The following is an 18326-nucleotide window of genomic DNA, read 5'->3' on the forward strand; positions in this document are numbered from 1 at the left end:
TACATCTCAGCCCCTACAACTGAGGCTGCCTCCCGTCAGCTCAGGCCCTCAGTTGTGACAGTTAGATTTAGATAATCCTATTCTTGCAAGTGTCTTAAATTCTTCTGTTGTAAAGAACCAACATCATTAAACACGTTGTTTGGAACCATCAGTCATTACTGACTCGTGAGAAATTCTTGCAATACGTTGGACTAGGACAGGAAAGGAAAACAAGGGAAAACTCACAAGTTCTAAGATCATAGAAGATTACAGGGAAGCCACACTAGTAATTACGTGACCTACACTTTCCCAGAAAAGGAATTATTACACTTAGCGTATACAAAGGTGCAGGAATGATTGGTGCACAATGGGTATGCGAATAGAGGTAAGTCCACATAACAGACAGTTTAGCCAGGCATTGGCTTATTAACCTGGTAGAAACAGGTAGCTTAGTACACAGGGTTAAACACAGGTACAGGTACTGTAGATGTACATGGTGTGGCAAATAAAGCCTGGAGTGTATAGGGTATGCAGGATGTTGTAATGCATTGGATCTTAGGCAAAAACTGACAGTGGATTTATGGTAGTATGTTCCCCGTACTAAGAGGTGGTGAAACAGGGTAATGGGGTACTGCGGCGGTCTTGCATATTCTCCGTATAGAGGAGTAACTCAGGGGCACGCCCAAACACATAGGATGCCACAGGAGGAAGATGCACGGTTTAGCTGCAAAAGAGCAGTAGCGCATGTCAGAGGTCTGTCCTCAGGAGAGAGCCGCAACTGGTCCAAGTGCCCGTCGCATCTGGGGCCAGATACAGAGACAGCACATAGTACTCCTCTCTAACAGTTTGATACCTGACATTATCACCAGTGCACATTAGTATTACTGCTATTCTTGGTGCAAGAGATTCCTTTGAAAACAGGCGGAATGACACTTCTGGACAACTTTGCTAAGCCCTCAATATTGTCAATACATCCTTGCTGAACATTGTGGAGGTGAGAACACCATGATACATCCCTGATACTCCCCTTCAGTCGCAAAAGGAGATGCAACTGAAATGGTTATGTCTCTGCATCACCTGTGCTTGCATTACTCTTCTGGAGATGAGCAGTGTAACACCCAAGCAAGCGTACTGTACATTCAACATGGCATTAGATCCATCACCTTTTTGGTTATCTTGTCTTGCAACAGGCCAAGTGCTAACTTATTACTCCTAAGGGAAGGATGTACAGTACCAAACCTTTTCAAAAGTGGGGAAGTGAACAAAGTGGAGAAGTTGCCCATAGCAACCAATCATCTTTGAGGTAGCACTAATCAAGTGCATTCTATATAATTCTAGGTATAAGCTGATTGGTTGCCATGGGCAACTTCTCCACTCTTGAGAAGGTTTGATACATATCCAAATTAGTCTGATTTCTCAAATGTCAAACCAAAAAGAGGGACATAGTAGCACACCCCAAACTCACTGATACCTCAAAGCTGGCAGGAATGAATACTAAATGTTATAAATATTTACTTATATACTCCTCTAATCCTTTTGCCATAACTTTATGTTTCATGTAGATTTATGGTTGTGATGCATTGCTAACATGTCCTCTATGGTTATTCTGGATACAGTACATTGAACCCCAAAGCTCAATGTGTCCTGCTCATGTTGGCATAGCAGCCAGAGATCAGAGTTGCCAACTCTGCAATTGAAAAGACTGTGAATACCCAGTTTATCAGGAACAGGGCGCACTTTGGGCAAATATGGGTGTGGGTTTACTAGAGAGGGCAGATGCTTTCTTTGTTCCACACTTTGAACAGGTGATGTTCCTGTCAGCCCAACATAAAGAAAACAGGTGTGCAGGACGGGGTTGGTGTGAGAGGAATAGCAAACAAGCACACATCTTGAGAAATATATAGTAATAGTAACTATTTTTAATTTAGATTCCCTATCACAGACACACATCGGGGGAAATTCACTAAGCTTCTAAAAATGAAAAGAGGTGATGTTGCCCATAGCAACCACTCAGATACTGTCTATAATTTCTCTATTGCATCCTTGAAAATGATAGACAGCATCTGATTGGTTTCTATGGGCAACACCACCTCTTTTCATATTTAGAAGCTTCAGTAAATTTACCCCATCATGGCCAATTTCTAAAGAGGCCAATGACCCAACATGTATATTTTCTTGCTGTGGGAGTTAACTGGAGCACCTACAGACACTAAGCAGACATGAGAGAACATATAAACCCCACATCTATAGCACAACAATTGTACTCACACCCAGCGCTCAGTACCTGCTACCCACAGTGCCAATCCTTCCTCTTATCTAACATCTTACAGCAAAATTGACTAATCAAACATCCTATGAATTCTTTGGCAGAAATACATTAGCATTGGTAGGATCAAAGCTCTGACAATGTGACAGAGAGTTCTATATCTGTGTTTCTGTAGCCCATGCAGGATTGTGGACTCAGCACCCCTGACACTGACAAAGATGCTTCAAAATATAGGGCCCGATTTAGACCTGATCGCTGTTGTGCGAATTCGCACAGTGCCCGATTATTGAATGACTGCGCATGTGTATGCACCACAATGCACAGAAGATTTGCCAAACAGCATCAGGATGGTGCGAACATTTCAGTCGCAAGATGTTTGCAAGGAGATTGACAGGAAGAGGACGTTTGGGGGTGGTAACAGGCAATTTTTAGGGAGTGTCAGGAAAAACGCAGGCATTCCCAATCGTTTTCAGGGTAGGTGTGTGACGTCAGCTCCGGCCCCGATCAGCCTGTGTGTATCGCACTGTAGGAGTAAGTCTTGGGATACGCACAGACTGGAAAAATCATTAGATGGTGAGTGAGCTGTGAACGGATTTGCAGATGTCCGCTGCCTGGTGGAATTTTCGCACAGCGTACACATGCATTCACACACTTGCACGGGGCAGGGTTACACTCTCCCTGGGCGGCCACTATCTGATCACAGACCTCTGCAAATTTGCAGCACAGCGATCAGGTCTGATTTAGGCCCATAGTCAACAAATGAGGAATGACAGGTGTGCAAATGAATCATATTTTTTATTCAAGAAAAAGGAAGTTTGGAACTTTTATAAAACATTTACAAAGTTTTTTTCCCCACTCAAAACATCCTGTTTTCTAATTTACTTTTTCTTTAGAAATATATGTTATTTGGAAAATCAACCTAGAGTACACCAACTTCTCCATTGCAACATCAAATGGCAATAAATAGATTCATAAAATAAATTGTGCAATAGATTCCAACAAATCATTCAACGTACCGGGTAAGAGGAAAGCACCGTATCTTCAGAACCGCAGGCTCGTCTATTGAGCCAATAATATTAGTAGACAACAAAATCCAGCTTATAAAAGCAAAGTTAGGACTGGGAGTTCCTATTCGCCTTAGTGCCCCATGTGACAGGATACTTCCTTATCATTTACAGGCCACAACTTTCCCTGGATGTCACACTCTGTGAAAAGTCAAGGATCAGTTTGGTTCTCCATCAGTTTTACTCAAGACTCCTAGGACTGAAGCCTTTACATCTGCACCGTTTCTTCCTAAACACTTGGCAGAGTATATAATGAGATTACAATGACTGCCTCCATCATTCTCATACTTCTGTACTTTATCCGCCCATCGCTTCAGCTGGGTGAGTTACCTCCTACCTACCTTTACTGCTGCGATGTGTTGTAGTTTTTGTTGTGTTTGCAGGTAGGAATGTGCACAATGACAGCGTATTATATAATCACTGCTAGGCAGGGCTGCCATCAGAAATTGCGGGGCCCGGGACTGACAAAATAGGCAGCCCCCCCCCCACTGTAGAATAGCACCAGTTAACTTGTGTGTGTGTACTATATACACACACATGCATGCATACATACATGTGCGCTGTCCGTAGGGCCTGGGATGCTGATGCCTCTGCCTGCCCGACTCCATCCTCGCTGTTCTGCTGCTTTCCTCCGTCCTCCTGCAGCTGTATTGAAAACGTCCCTCCCAAAATGTCTACCGCTACAGAGAAGACAGTTATTTAAGATACTAGAGGGCTCCTCTAGTATTTTGAATAACTGTCTGCTCTGTGGCGGTGGCCATTTTGAGAGGGAAGTTTTCAATACAGAGCTGCTGGAGGGTCGGAGGACAGCAGCAGAACAGCGGGGATGACCGTGGAACTGAGGGTACGGCGGCGGGCGGGCAGGTGGCTGCATGAGCATCCCGGGCCCTCCTCTCTCTGTCCGAGAGGCTGGGCCCGGGACAGCTGTGCCCCCAGCACCCACCTGATGGCGGCCCTCAACGGTCATTTGATTATTTATTTATACAATGTGTAACACATACTGTGGGTACTGGTGTGATCTGGTTAGTGTGTACTGATGACAAGATTGTTTTTATATGTGCTTGGTGAGCACTTGGTTTTATTAAGGGTTAAGGTGATTAATTGTTTAATTGGTTTGGTGAGTGATATTATGGGGTATATTTGTCTGTTATGTCCATTGCATGGTTAGCTTGACAAAGGTCCAGGTGAGGACCAAAACGTTGCTGCTGCTTTACTTTGCACTGAAATGCTGCTCTAAATAAAAGTGAATGAATTTGAAGACTGGTGAGTGCTCCTGACTTGTTTGGCTATATATATATATATATATATATATATATATATATATACAGGACACTGTATGTATATGTATATATATATGTATGTATATATATATATATATATATATATATATACATATATATACACAGGGGTGCTTTAAGAGAGGAGGAGGCCCGGGTGCAGGCTCCTCCGTTCGGGTCCCCTCCTCCCTGCCGGCAGTGCTGAGAGTCTGAGCACTAGAGCACTCAGACTATACTGCGCATGCACAAATCTCCGGGAAAATGCTGCGGCGGCAATTTTCCCGTGATTTTTGTACTGCGCATGCGCAGAACTCAGTGAAAATGGCCACTGCGCTATTTTTACAGAGCTTTAACACCGCCACGGACATTGGCGCAGGACTCTGGAGGGGCGAGTATTTTGAAAATGTGCCCATTATAGATACGCCAGTTTGTATATATATATATATATATATATATCTATATATATCTATATATATATTGCTGTAGTGCGATTTCACGCAGTGGGTGATTATTGAACTACTGCGCATATGTATGAAGTACAATGGTCAGGCGCGTCACCAAACAGTAACAGGATGGTGTAAAAATTTCGATTGTACGGGCGTTCGCAAGGTGATTGACAGGAAGAGAACGTCTGTGGGTGGTAACTGACAGTTTTCTGGGAGTGTCAGGAAAAACGCAGGTGTTCCCAAGCATTTTCAAGGCTGGAGTGTGACGTCAGCTCCGGCCCCGATCAACCTGGTTCCTTCGTACTGTAGGAGTAAGTATTGAGCTACACACAGACTGCACACACTGCACAGAATGGGAAAAACATTAGATGGTGAGTGTGATGCAAACGGTTTTGCAGCTGTCTACTGACTGAGGGGAATTTTCGCACAGCATACACATGCAATCGCACACTTGCACGGGGCGAATTTTCACTCCCCCTGGCCGGCGACTATCTATTAGCAGGACAGTGTAATTTGCAGCACAGCAATCAGGTATATATATATATATATATATATATATATATACTATACAAAAATTATAACCTTATTCTGCGCTGATAGATTGCTGCCTTCCTAATGCGATCCTTCTGTTAGTCAGGACCAAAACTACACACCACCAAACAGTGAATCAGGAGGCCTTTGCACTTCTGCGGAGGGGGCGGGGGGTGGGGGCGGTAGCGGCACTGACATGCGGGGCAGGATAGCCCTGTGCTGGGTGTGCCCCGCATGTCAATGTGAATGATCGTAGCTGTGCGAAATTTAGCAAAGCTACAATCATCTAGGAATGACCCCCTATGTTCTAAATGAAATTGCCATTGTAATGATGTATGCTTTTTGGTATAATACTAAACTATATTAGTGCTATAAGCTGTTATACTTCAAAAATGCAAGTTTTACAAAAGGTCTCCACAATTTTGGCCACTACTGTATAGTCCAGATTCAACCTTTACAAGAAATGAAAACAAGCATTTCATATTGTTCGTACATAAATACATAATATTTTCATCAACAGTCACATTTCTAAAGAGTTTTGAAACAAGAACAGAAACAATACAGATCAAAAAGCCATATTCTGCACAAAAATTCTCTCTCTCTCTCTCTCTCTCTCTCTCTATATATATATATATATATGAGCAAGGGGGGATGAGGGATATGTAGCGACCAAAGTGTCAATAAAAAAGTGGGTTTGCCAGTTAAAATATTAAAAATTTATTTATTTAAATTAGCATAAAAGAGACACATAAAAAAATGGAAACAACAATATATACAATATATACACAACCGAACTAAAAGTACTTAAATGAATATTTATCTTATCTTGGAATGAGGTAGGTACAGGGTGACCTGTACCTACCTCATTCCAAGATAAGATAAATATTTTATTTACTAAGTGCATATATTCATTTAAGTACTTTTAGTTCGGTTGTGTATATATTGTTGTTTCCATTTTTTTTATGTGTCTCTTTTATGCTAATTTAAATAAATATATTTTTAATATTTTAACTGGCAAACCCACTTTTTTATTGACACTTTGGTCGCTACATATCGCTCATCCCCCCTTGCTCCTACATTATTTTCAGGGATTTACCACCCCTGTATCCATTTGAGGGAGAACAGCTGACGCCCCATTAGTGGTGTAGGGGAGTGTCTCATTAGCCAGTCACTATACAACATATTTGCTTTTATCGCATGTGGCGCAGTAATAATCCCTGCTTTTATATATATATATATATATATATATACTAGGTGATTCATCGCGCCCTACGGGCGCTCTTCACACCGTCGTTAGGGGCTACGCCCCGTTAACCCCTGCACGCCTTTGAACATACGCAGGCCGTTAGATAACAGAACCAGAAATGCAGGGCAGTATAGAGGGCATACAGAAATGGGTTCCAGTTGAGAAAAAGTGTAGGGGGAGAGAAAGGGAATGTACAGAAAAACGCTGTGCAATGGGTAAAGGATAGGGCGAGGCAGGGTGGTAGGGAGACGATAAAAGAGAGGGAAGGTGTTAGACAGAAAATAGCGTTGCAAGAGGCTACGTCCTGTTAACCCCTGCACGGGCTTCAGCTGTGCTATAATTGTTATTATATGGAGTATTACCTTCACAAAAGTTTATGCTATTGGGTAAATATTGCAAGGGGGAAGGGCATGCAATTGTCAAGGGGACGTAGCCCTTTGTGAGGGCGTGAAGAGTGGCCGCAGGGCACAATGAATAACATAGTGTAGTATATACTGCTAGTGTATGTAGCGCAGCTTATACACACAGTGGCCACAGGTATCAGACCCGCATATACACACAATGGACACAGGTAGCTGAGCCGCTTATACACACAATGGCCACAGGTAACGGAGCCGCGTATCCACACAGTGGCCAGAGGTAACAGGCCAGCTGATACACACAATACTCACAGGTAGCAGAGCCGCTTATACACACAATACCCACAGGTAGCAGAGCCGCTTATACACACAGCGCCCACAGGTAGCAGCGCAGCTTATACACACAGCGCCCACAGGTAGCAGCGCAGCTTATACACATAGTGGCCAGAGGTAGCAGGGCAGCTTATACACACAATACTCACAGGTAGCAGAGCCGCTTATACACACAATACCCACAGGTAGCAGAGCCGCTTATACACACAGCGCCCACAGGTAGCAGCGCAGCTTATACAAACAGCGCCCACAGGTAGCAGCGCAGCTTATACACACATCGCCCACAGGTAGCAGCGCAGCTTATACACACAATGGCCACAAGTATCAGAGCCACTTATCCACACAGTGGCCAGAGGTAGCAGGGCAGCTTATACACACAATACCCAATAGTAGCAGAGCCGCTTATACAGACAGTGCCCACAGGCAGCAGAGCCGCTTATACAGACAGTGCCCACAGGTAGCAGAGCCGTTTATACACACAGTGCCCACAGGTAGCAGAGACGCTTATACACACAGTGCCCACAGGTAGCAGAGCCGCTTATACACACAGTGCCCACAGGTAACAGAGACGTTTATACACAACGTGCCCACAGGTAGCAAAGCAGTTTATATACACAATGACCACAGGTAGCAGTGTTGCTTATACACACAATGGGCCACGGTAGCAGTGCCACTTCTACACACAATTCCCATAGGTAACAGAGGCGCTTATACACAGAGTGGCCACAGCTAGCTGAGCCGCTTATACATACAATGGCCACAGGTAGCAGCACCCCTTATACACACAATGGCCACTTTTAGCAGCACCGCTTATACACACAATGGCCACTGGTAGTAATGTCACTTATACACACAATGGCCACAGGTATCAGCACCACTTATACACACAATGGCGACAGGTAGCAGTGTCATTTATACACACAATGGCCACTGGTAGCAGTGTCACTTATACACACAATGGCCACAGGTATCAGGACCACTTATACATACAATGGCGACAGGTAGCAGTGTCATTTATACACACAATGGCCACTGGTAGCAGAGCCGCGTATACACACAGTGCCCACAGGTAGCAGCGCCAATTATACACAATGGCCACAGGTAGCAGTGTCGCTTAGACACATAATGGCCACAGTATTACTTTTTTTAATTAATCCAATATCCACTGGTGGCATCTATACTCACAGAAGTTCAGTGTGTGTGTGGGGTGTTTGGAAAGGGGGTGGGTTCAGTGAGGTGCCTATCCGTTCCGCTGATCACCCTGATTCAGGGAATCACTTGTAGCGGCTGCGGATGGTGTCCGAGGTGCTACGTGTGGTGGAGGTATGGGTGCGGGAGGGGCTCCAGAGGTGTTGCGGGTGGTGGAGGGGTGGGTGCAGTGGCACGGATGGCGGAAAGGGTGCAGAGGTGCTGTGGGTGGGGGAGGGGTAGGTGTGGAGGGGGCGCGGATGGGGGAGGGGGTGCCGGTGGGGGAGGTGTGGGTGTGGAAGGGGAGTGTAGATGCTGTTGGTGGGGGAGGGGTGGGTGCGGGGGGCTGTGGATGAAGGAGGGGATCTGGAGGTGGTGTGCGTGGGGGAGGGGCGATGTAGTGGGAGTGTGTTTGGGGAGGTGGGGTTGCAGGGGAGCCGTGGATGGGGTTCCGGAGGTGCTGTGGGAGATGGTCCAGAGGTGCTGCGGGTGGGGGAGGTGTGGTAGGTCCACGAATGGGGGCGTGGTGGGGGCCCGGGTGCACTGTGGGCAGGGGAAAGGACGGTTTTGCGGGTTGTGGGTGATACGGGGAGGGGGCGGGAGTGCCGTGGTTGGGGGAGGGGCATGTGCCGGGGGTGAGGGCCGGATGTGTTGGGTGCCGCGGGTGGGGAAGGGGCGGGGGTGCTGCGGGCGGGAGTGCCGTGGATTGGGGAGGGACGGGGGGTGCTGCGGGTGTGGGTGCTATGGGTGGGGTAGGGGACGCGAGGCGGATGTGGTGGATACTGTGGGTGGCGCGGGTGCAGGAGGTGCGGGGGTGCAACAGGTGGGGGAGGGGGCGGGAGTGCTGCGGCTGGGGGATGGGCGGGGGGTGCTGCAGGTGTGGGTGCCGCCGGTGGTAGGGTGCGGGGCAAGTGGGGTGGAGGGTGCGGGGGTGTAGAGGGGGGGGAGTATGGGGGGGCGGGGGTGCCGCGGGTTGTGGGTGCTATGGGTGGGGGAGGGGGCGGGAGTGCTGCAGGTGGAAGAGGGGCGTATGCCGTGGGTGGGGGAGGGATGTCGTGGGTACTGCGGGTGGGGTGGAGGGTGCAGGGGTGGAGCGGGGGGGGGGGTATGGGGGTGAGGGAGGTGTGGGGGGTGCTAGGGGTGGAGTTCAGCGCACAGGGGCGGGGCGTGTGCCGCGGGTGGGTGCTGATGTGGTGGATGCTGTGGGTGCCGCGGGTTGGGGAGGGGCGGGTGTAGGGTGCGGGGGTGTAGCAGGGTGGGGGAGGTGCGGGGGTGGTGCGGGTGGGGTAGGGGGTGCTATGGGTGGGCGAGGGAGTGCAGTGGGCGTGTGGTGCAAGTGGGGGGGCAGATGTGGATGCTGTGTGTGTCGTGGGCGGGGGAGGTGCGGGGGGGAAAGGTGGGTATGGGGGTGGGGTAGGGGCGGGTGGGGTGGAGGGTGCAGGGGTGTAGTGGGGGGTAGAGATGGGGGTGGGGGAGGTGCGGGGGTGCTGCGGGTGGGGGAGGGGCAGGGGTTTTGCGGGTTGTGGGTTATACGGGTGGGGGAGGGGGTGGGAGTGCCTCGGGTGGGGGAGGAGCGTGTGTCGGGGTGGGTGCCGATGTGGTGGGTGCGGCGGGTGGGGCAGGGGTGCTGCGGGTGGGGACGTGAGTGTCGCGGGTGGAGGAGGGGCGGGGGGTGCTGCGGGTGTGGGTGGTACGGGTAAGGGAGGAGGGTGGGAGTGCCGACGTTGGGGGCGGATGTGGTGGATACTGTGGGTGCCACAGGTGGGGGAGCCGCGGGTAGGGGTGGGGTGGAGGGTGTAGCGGGGGGAGAGGTGGGTATGGGTGCGGGAGAGGGGCTGTGGTGCCGCGGGTGGGGGAGGGGCGGGGGGTGCCGGGGTTTGAGGATGCTATGGGTGGTTGAGGGGGCGGGAGTGGTGAGGGTGGGGGAGGGGCGTGTACCGTGGGTGGAGAACAGATGTGGTGGGTGGTGTGGGTGCCACAGGTGGGGGAGGGGCAGGGGGTGCCGCGGGTGGGGGAGGGAGTGCTGCAGGTGTGGGTGCTACGGGTGGGAGAGGGGGCGGAAGTGCCATGTGTGGTCGAGGGGCATGTACCGCGGGTGCTGGAGGAGCGGGAGTGCCGCGGGTGGGGGAGGGGCGGGGGGTGCTTCAGGTATGGGTGCAATGGGTGGGGGAGGGGGCGAGAGTGCTGTGCGTGGGGGAGGGGCGTCTGCAGCGGGTACTGGAGGGGCGGGAGTGCCACGGGTGGGGGAGGGGCGGGGTGTGCTTCAGGTGTGGGTGCAATGGGTGGGGGAGGGGGCGAGAGTGCCGCGGGTGGGGGAGGGGCGGGAGTGCCGCGGGTGGGGGAGGGGCGCTGTAGGTGTGGGTGCCGAGGGTGGGAGGGTGCGGGGTGGCGCAGGGCAAGTGCCGCGGGTGGGGGGGCGTATATTAAGGAGGCTGTGGGTGCGGCAGGCCGAGGTCGTCCACAGCATTCTCAGCCGCACTGTCTGGCAAGACTCACCGGCTGCAGTGTCACTCACAACTCACCAGGGTGCAGGGAGTGTACGGAAAGGAGGGAAAGAGGGGACTGGGCGGAGATGGGGAGGGGACTGGGTGGGGATGGGCGGACCGAGGGAGGGGACTGTTCCTGGTCTGCATCCAGCCACCCAGATCTGTGCCTGTGACTCCGCCCAGCGTTAGCAAATGAGTCACAAGGTCACAGATCTGGGCTATTATATAGGAGATGTATGTATGTATGTATGTATGTATGTATGTATGTATGTGAACTCCATAAGGGCTGGTAGCTGCTGTAAAGATTTTTATCGAGGGGATGGCTTGAAATTTATTTGGGCTAGGGATAAATAAAAAAAGGGAAATAATAACCCATACCTTGAAACATACATAAAATCACACACCTATACACATGTATACTGTAACACACCTTAATATATACATGCATGCATACCTTCACTCACTCGCTCATATATATACATAGTCACACACCTGTATACATACATATGTCAAAGATATATACATACATACATACATATAGTGAGACACAAGCACACATACTGATATGTAGTCATACACCTTTTCACATACAGTCACACACATGCACACACTCATAGAGACACACATACTGTATATCAGTGCTGTTTCTAGCGGTGGGCAAGCCGTGCAACCGCACGGGGCGCCCGCCGCGGCACTTTGCGAGTACTTATGCCCCCTCCTCCCTCTTCCCAAGCACTTCTGCTCGGGGGGGGCGGAGTTTCACGGAATGATGCGTTTGCGTCGATGAAGAAATCCTGCCCCCCGAGCAGGAGTACTCAAGAGGGAGGAGGAGCACTGCAGACACGCCTGGAAGGAGGAGGAGGCGGCCGGTGCGAGGGAGGTGAGGTGGCCCGACCCGAAGAGCGGGAAGATCTTCTGTGTGTAAGTAGTCTCTCTCTCTCCCTTCCCCCACTTGATACCTGCCTGCCGCACTCTGTAAAATGGGGACACCTGCCTGCCGCACTCTGTAAAATGGGGACACCTGCCTGCCGCACTGTGTAAAATGGGGACACCTGCCTGCCGCACTGTGTAAAATGGGGACACCTGCCTGCCGGGCTCTGTAAAATGGGGACACCTGCCTGCCGGTCTCTGTAAAATGGGGACACCTGCCTGCCGGGCTGTGTAAAATGGAGACACCTGCTTGCCGGACTGTGTAAAATGGGGACACCTGCCTGCCGGGCTGTGTAAAATGGGGACACCTGCCTGCCGGGCTGTGTAAAATGGGGACACCTGCCTGCCGGGCTGTGTAAAATAGGGACACCTGCCTGCCGGGCTGTGTAAAATGGGGACACCTGCCTGCCGGGCTGTGTAAAATGGGGACACCTGCCTGCCGGGCTGTGTAAGATGGGGACACCTGCCTGCCGGGCTGTGTAAAATGGGGACACCTGCCTGCTGGACTGTGTAAAATGGGGACACCTGCCTGCCGGGCTGTGTAAAATGGGGACACCTGCCTGCCGGGTTATGTAAAATGGGGACACCTGCCTGCCTGGCTGTGTAAAATGGGGACACCTGCCTGCCGGGCTGTGTAAAATGGGGACACCTGCCTGCCGGACTGTGTAAAATGGGGACTTTTGATTTTTATTTATTTTACCCTGTGGTGGCCGTGATGATATCAGATGAGGCCACGCCCACTTTAATGAGACCACGCCCATTTAAATCAGGTCACGCCCCCTTGTCAGGAGCGCGGGCGCCTTTGGCGCGCACATGCTTTTTCTTTTTATAGCTATGGGGGGGGGCGCACTTTTTTTTATAGCTATGGGGGGGGGGCGCATTTTGAAATCTCGCACTGGGAGCCAAATTGGCTGGAAACGGCCCTGCTGTATATGGTAGTCACACACACACACACACACACACACACACACACACACACACACACACACACACACACACACACACTCTGCCCCTTCCCTTACACTCACTATTTAGGCTCTTCTGCTCCTTGTATAGTGAGCTCTCCCAATGATGCTGCTGGCTGGCCTGGCACTGTGTACAGCACAGTGCCGTGTAGCTCCGCCCCCTTTTCGGACCTACGGCTGCCTCTTCTTTTCAAGTTTTCCAGCTCAGCAGTGCACTGCTACGATGATTAATGGCAGTGGGGGGAGGCTGGGGAGTCATCTTGTTCCCTGTGCCCCTTCTTCATCCGGCTCTGCCGGGGCAGGCACTACACGTGACCAGAAGACACCGAAAGCAAACTACAGCTCCCGCAGCAAGGGCTGCTGGGAGCTGTAGTTTATTTTCAGTTTAATCACAGCAATGCGACCGCGGCAGCTAGTAGAGTCTGGAGTTTGTGGTCCGTCGGCTCCAAGGGACCGCAGCGCATAGGGAGGGGGTGTTAGGGGGATTAAACTGATCCTCTTTGCGCCCCCTCCTATCCTGCGCCCAGGTCACATGCCCCCCTATTTTCCCCCTAGTTACGGCCATGATTATGGCATATACTTGGGTTAATTCCTGAAGTTGAACCTTTTTTCTTTTTTTACTTTTTTTCTTTCTTTTTTTATCTTTTATCTATATATTTTATTTTTTTTGCGATCTGATCTTTTCCAGTATATTAGTTTGTGGCTTTACTAACCATGATTTTTCTTCACAGGATAGAATGTGTTGGACTATTTCACAGCAATTATGGACATCATGGTCTCTGTTTTACCATACCAACTTTTGGCTAGACACACGTTTCATTAGCTGGCTATGGCTCAGCACCTAGCCTTTGAAGATTATTTGAGATATATAATTAATTAATCTAACTGTCATGCTGCTAGAATACCCGATGATTATACATATGCTGCTAGAATAATTTATATATTTATACATGTTCTATAATTATCTATGTATTATTGTTAAATATGATGATATAAGGTCATGTTTACTATCTGATGCTGAAGTGCAGTTATGCTATCATGACCAGTACCTATTGGTTATTATTGCCTATTGTATCCCTATTTTTATATGTTATAATAGCTTTTTATTCACTTTGTTTATATTTGTTACTTATGCACTTCCGTACCGTAAGTGACATTATGCGTTTCACATACAGGAAGTGAGTCTAGTGAAACGGACCGGTGAGCTCATTGCGGCGCTAGTTATTGGCGGATGACTATGGGTGACCCTGATCCGCCTTTCAATAATGTATGAGCCGTTGATGGCTCAAGACATTGGTTATCTCTATATGCCTGCTTTGATTCCGCGAGACTTCCGTGACACGTGACCGGATGTGCGGTTCATGACTGGAAGTAACGCGGGCGGTGGAACGCACGCCGCTTTTTATTGTTCATTATCTCTGTGAGTGAGCTATTTGAGACCAAACTGCTTTTATATCATACTGTTAGTGATATATTCATCTGACTAGGTCTATTTTTCTTTATGATATTGGCGATAATGTATGTAACAATATTATTGAATATTTGTGGGCAGTCCCTACTTGATTGGTGGGTGGGTACCTGTGGTGGTATAAATGTCTGTCCATTGCACTGTGTGAGTATCTTGACAAAGGTCCAACACAGGACCGAAACGTCGATGTGAATTTTTAACCTATGTTCTGAATAAAGGATTTGCCTTTTAAAGAAGTCTGGTGAGTGCTCCCCTTCTCTATGGATATATATATTTATATATATATATATATATATAAACACACTCGTGTCACATTATTATGACTACCTGCTAATATCCAGAATAACCACCGTGTGCAGCACATACAGCAGCTAGACGGGGTGGCAGTGACTCAATAAGGTGCTGGTAGGTTGGCACAGGTAAATTGTATTTTAAGGGGTTTTGCATGAGCAAGCAGACTATTTAGTCTATCTGGGGCACACTTTAAATATAATACATAGAAATGTGGTTTTATATGTATATTTCTGCAACGGGGTACACTGGTATTCCACAGGGAATAACATTGGGGTGTAGAGTTGGATCATGATCCGTGGCACCAACAGGCTAAAGCTTTGACTGTTCCCAGGATGCACTGCACCGCCTCCTCTATAGCCCTGCCTCAAGGCACTGGAGCTCAGTCTGTAAGTTGGTGCCTGCAGTGCAGGCAGCTAACAGGGTGGGCTGCGCTAGACAGCCCTAATATGAGCTTTTCTTGAGAAAAAAAAGAAGACTTTAAGGGCCGCAGCACAGGCACTAGTTGCTGGATGTCACTGACATTCTGTGCTGCGGCTCCATCACCTCCCCCACTGGTGCTGTATACTCCCGCGTCCTGGTTGCCGGGTACTTACAGTGGAGGTGCTCCGGTTATCTAAGGCACACATACCGCCGCTACTCTCCTGGATCGCGTGGCCGCACGTTAGGGAGGAGGTAAGAGGGTCCCCCAGGTGGGACCAGCCGAAATCGCAATCCGGACGTGGTCCCCGGAGATGGACCACGCCGCTGGCGTGGACACTGTGGCCGTGCAAGGACCCCACTGTATCCACCAGGGCAAGGAGCACAGGTTGGATTTACTAAAATCCATTTCACATAGGCTCCATAGTACCCAGTGGTGAAGTCCAGCAGAGGGCATAAGGCGCTGACCTGTAGCTCCTCCCCCAGCCCCAGGCGCCATCTACCTCAGGTGTTCCCGTCCTGGAGCTGCATCTCTCTCTCTCCCTCACTCCCTGTCAGCGTTTGGGCACCATTACACAAGCTGCGCTGATTCTGGGACTGCTGGGCACTGTCTCCTCTGTAAAGACTCCTGTATCATCAGCGCTGTGCATTTACAGGACACTTAACTATTCTACATCTCGTTTAGACAGCGTTAGTTAAGAACAAGTGCAGAACTATATGAATATTTAGTACAAGTATTCTGTGATATACATCCAGTGTTTACTGTGCATTGTTATATCTGTATACATACTAGTACAGTGCAGTTTTATTGGTATATGTAGTAATTTCTGCATTGTACATGTGACTGTGTATGCCTATAGCTGCTGTGTGGTTTCCATTATGTGTATCTCACACATATTGCTATCACTATATTCTGTACCCTGAGGGGGGCTAAGTGCTTCAGGGTCCCATATATTATATAGTATTCCACAGGATATACTATTTTGTATTTTTCTGTGTGTGTTTCAGTCACCCTATACCGTTTAAATCCTCTGTTTGTGCTCTGCATTTGCAGTCACATTACACAGGTTTTTTTGTCAGGTACTGTGTTTGTCTGGCTATATTGTACTGTTACGCCCTAAGGCTACGTTCTAACTTCCCAATAACGTCTGCTGCACAGGGCGGGAAATCCGTGGACGCTCCTGCGTCATGCAGTGCTGACGCCACGGATTTACATGAGGAAAATATTTCAGCTGAGTTTCAGTTCTGCACCTCCCAGTCAGCCTGCAGCACTGGGTGGTACACCAAGACCCACCTTGGGCTGCTTTTTCTAATATGCTGACTACGCTGGTAACAAGACTTACGCTCCTTGTGGGACCTCCTGTGCCATTACAGCCACATATTGTCCCTGTAGTTAATCCGCCATGGGCAGATACTCTGTCAACTCAGTTACAGCAATTAAATCAGTCCTTGGTTAAACAAAAACCTAACCCTCGCCCTACTAGGACCAAAGGGTCATCTAAGTGGGCCATTTCTTCCTCACAATCCACTCCTGTTTCGGATACTTCATCCTATGAGGATGGGGAATATACTGATCCATCAGACACTGATTCAGCTGCTTCTGATGAGGAATCTCCAACACAGGCTGATGTTCCTGACCTAGTGGAGGCTATCAAACTGATTCTTCAGATTGATGATGAGATTGACCCTCCTGATACGTCTAAGAAACCTGATAAGTTCAAACGTCAGAAGGTTACTAAATTCGTTTTACCACATTCTGACCATTTAATTGACATACGTCAGGAATCCTGGGAATCTCCAGGAAATACATTTTCCCTGTCTAAAAAGATGATAGCTCATTATCCTATCTCTGCAGAGTTAAGTAACAAGTGGGAAACCCCGCCACCAGTGGACTCACATGTAGCCCATCTTTTGGTGTCATCTACTCTGCCTGTCACCACTATCACCTCTCTGAAGGAACCGACGGATAAGCGTGTGGAGGGCTGCTTGAAGTCTATTTACACTCTTGCAGGTGCTGTACATACAGTAGACCCACTATGGCGGCCTCTTGGGCTGCAAAAGGTATTGAAGCCTGGGTTCAAGCAGGTGAGGCAGAGCTACCTCTGAATTTTCCTGACAATGCCAGACAATGTCTATCATATATTACCACAGCCTCCCATTACATTCAGGAGGCGGCCTCTGATGCAGGCGTTATGGTGGCCAAAGTGTCTACTACGTCCATCCTGGCTTGCCGGATTCTGTGGTAACGGTCCTGGTCGGTGGACCTGGACTCTAAGAATACCTTGGAGGTGCTCCCTTTTAAAGGGAGATAAATACTATTTGGGGAAGATCTGAACAAGATTGTGACTGACTTGGCGTCTGCCAAGACGGCGTGTCTCCCAAGTACTAATCCTTTTGCTCCGAGTACCACCTTTCGTTCCTTTCAACCTCCAGGTAAAGCAAAGGGTCAGGCGTACTCGAGACAAACTCACGCTTCCAAAACCTCTAAGCCCAAACCTAACCGTTCTTGGGCTGCCGTCAGCCTGCTTCCAAACAAGACAAGCCTGCTGCATGACGGGGTGGGAGGCCGACTTCTACAGTTCACCCAGGTATGGTTACAGACCACTTCAGACCCCTGGGTGCGGGAAGTCGTCTCTCACGGATACGCCATCTCTTTCAAGAAACGTCCCCCTCGCCAGTTTTGCTCAATGGTTATCCTTTCGGATCTGTTTTGGTTGTGCAAACCCTCCTGGACACAGGAGTGATAGTGCCAGTGCCTCTGTCTCAGAGAGGCAGGGGGTACTATTCCACACTGTTCCTAGTTCCAAAGCCGAATGGATCCTCCCAGCCTATTCTCAACCTCAAATCATTGAACAAATTTGTGAAGGTATCCAAATTTTGCATGGAAACTCTTCGCTCTATTGTTCTGGCTTTGGAGCCCAAGGATTATATGGTATCCCTGGACATACAGGATGCTTACCTACATATATGTGTTGCCATGTCGTATCAGCAGTATCTGCAGTTTGCTATTGGCAACCTACATTATCAAATCCAAGCCTTGCCTTTTGGACTGACTACAGCTCCTCAGAGGTTAATCC

General features: G+C 49.1%; 1 protein-coding gene across 1 annotated transcript in view; it reads left to right on the top strand.

Annotated features, from left to right (window-relative positions):
- The first annotated feature begins 3401 nt into the window (after nt 1–3401).
- LOC134927295 (macrophage mannose receptor 1-like) overlaps nt 3402–18326 on the top strand; it is a 425485-nt gene continuing 410560 nt past the window's right edge. The window contains exon 1 of the mRNA XM_063921541.1: nt 3402–3630. Within this exon, the coding sequence (XP_063777611.1) occupies nt 3573–3630 (58 nt within the window). The 5' untranslated portion in view covers nt 3402–3572. The remainder of the gene's footprint in view (nt 3631–18326) is intronic.

This window comes from Pseudophryne corroboree, chromosome 5 (genome assembly GCF_028390025.1).
Source record: "Pseudophryne corroboree isolate aPseCor3 chromosome 5, aPseCor3.hap2, whole genome shotgun sequence".
Classification (NCBI taxonomy): Eukaryota; Metazoa; Chordata; class Amphibia; order Anura; family Myobatrachidae; genus Pseudophryne; species Pseudophryne corroboree.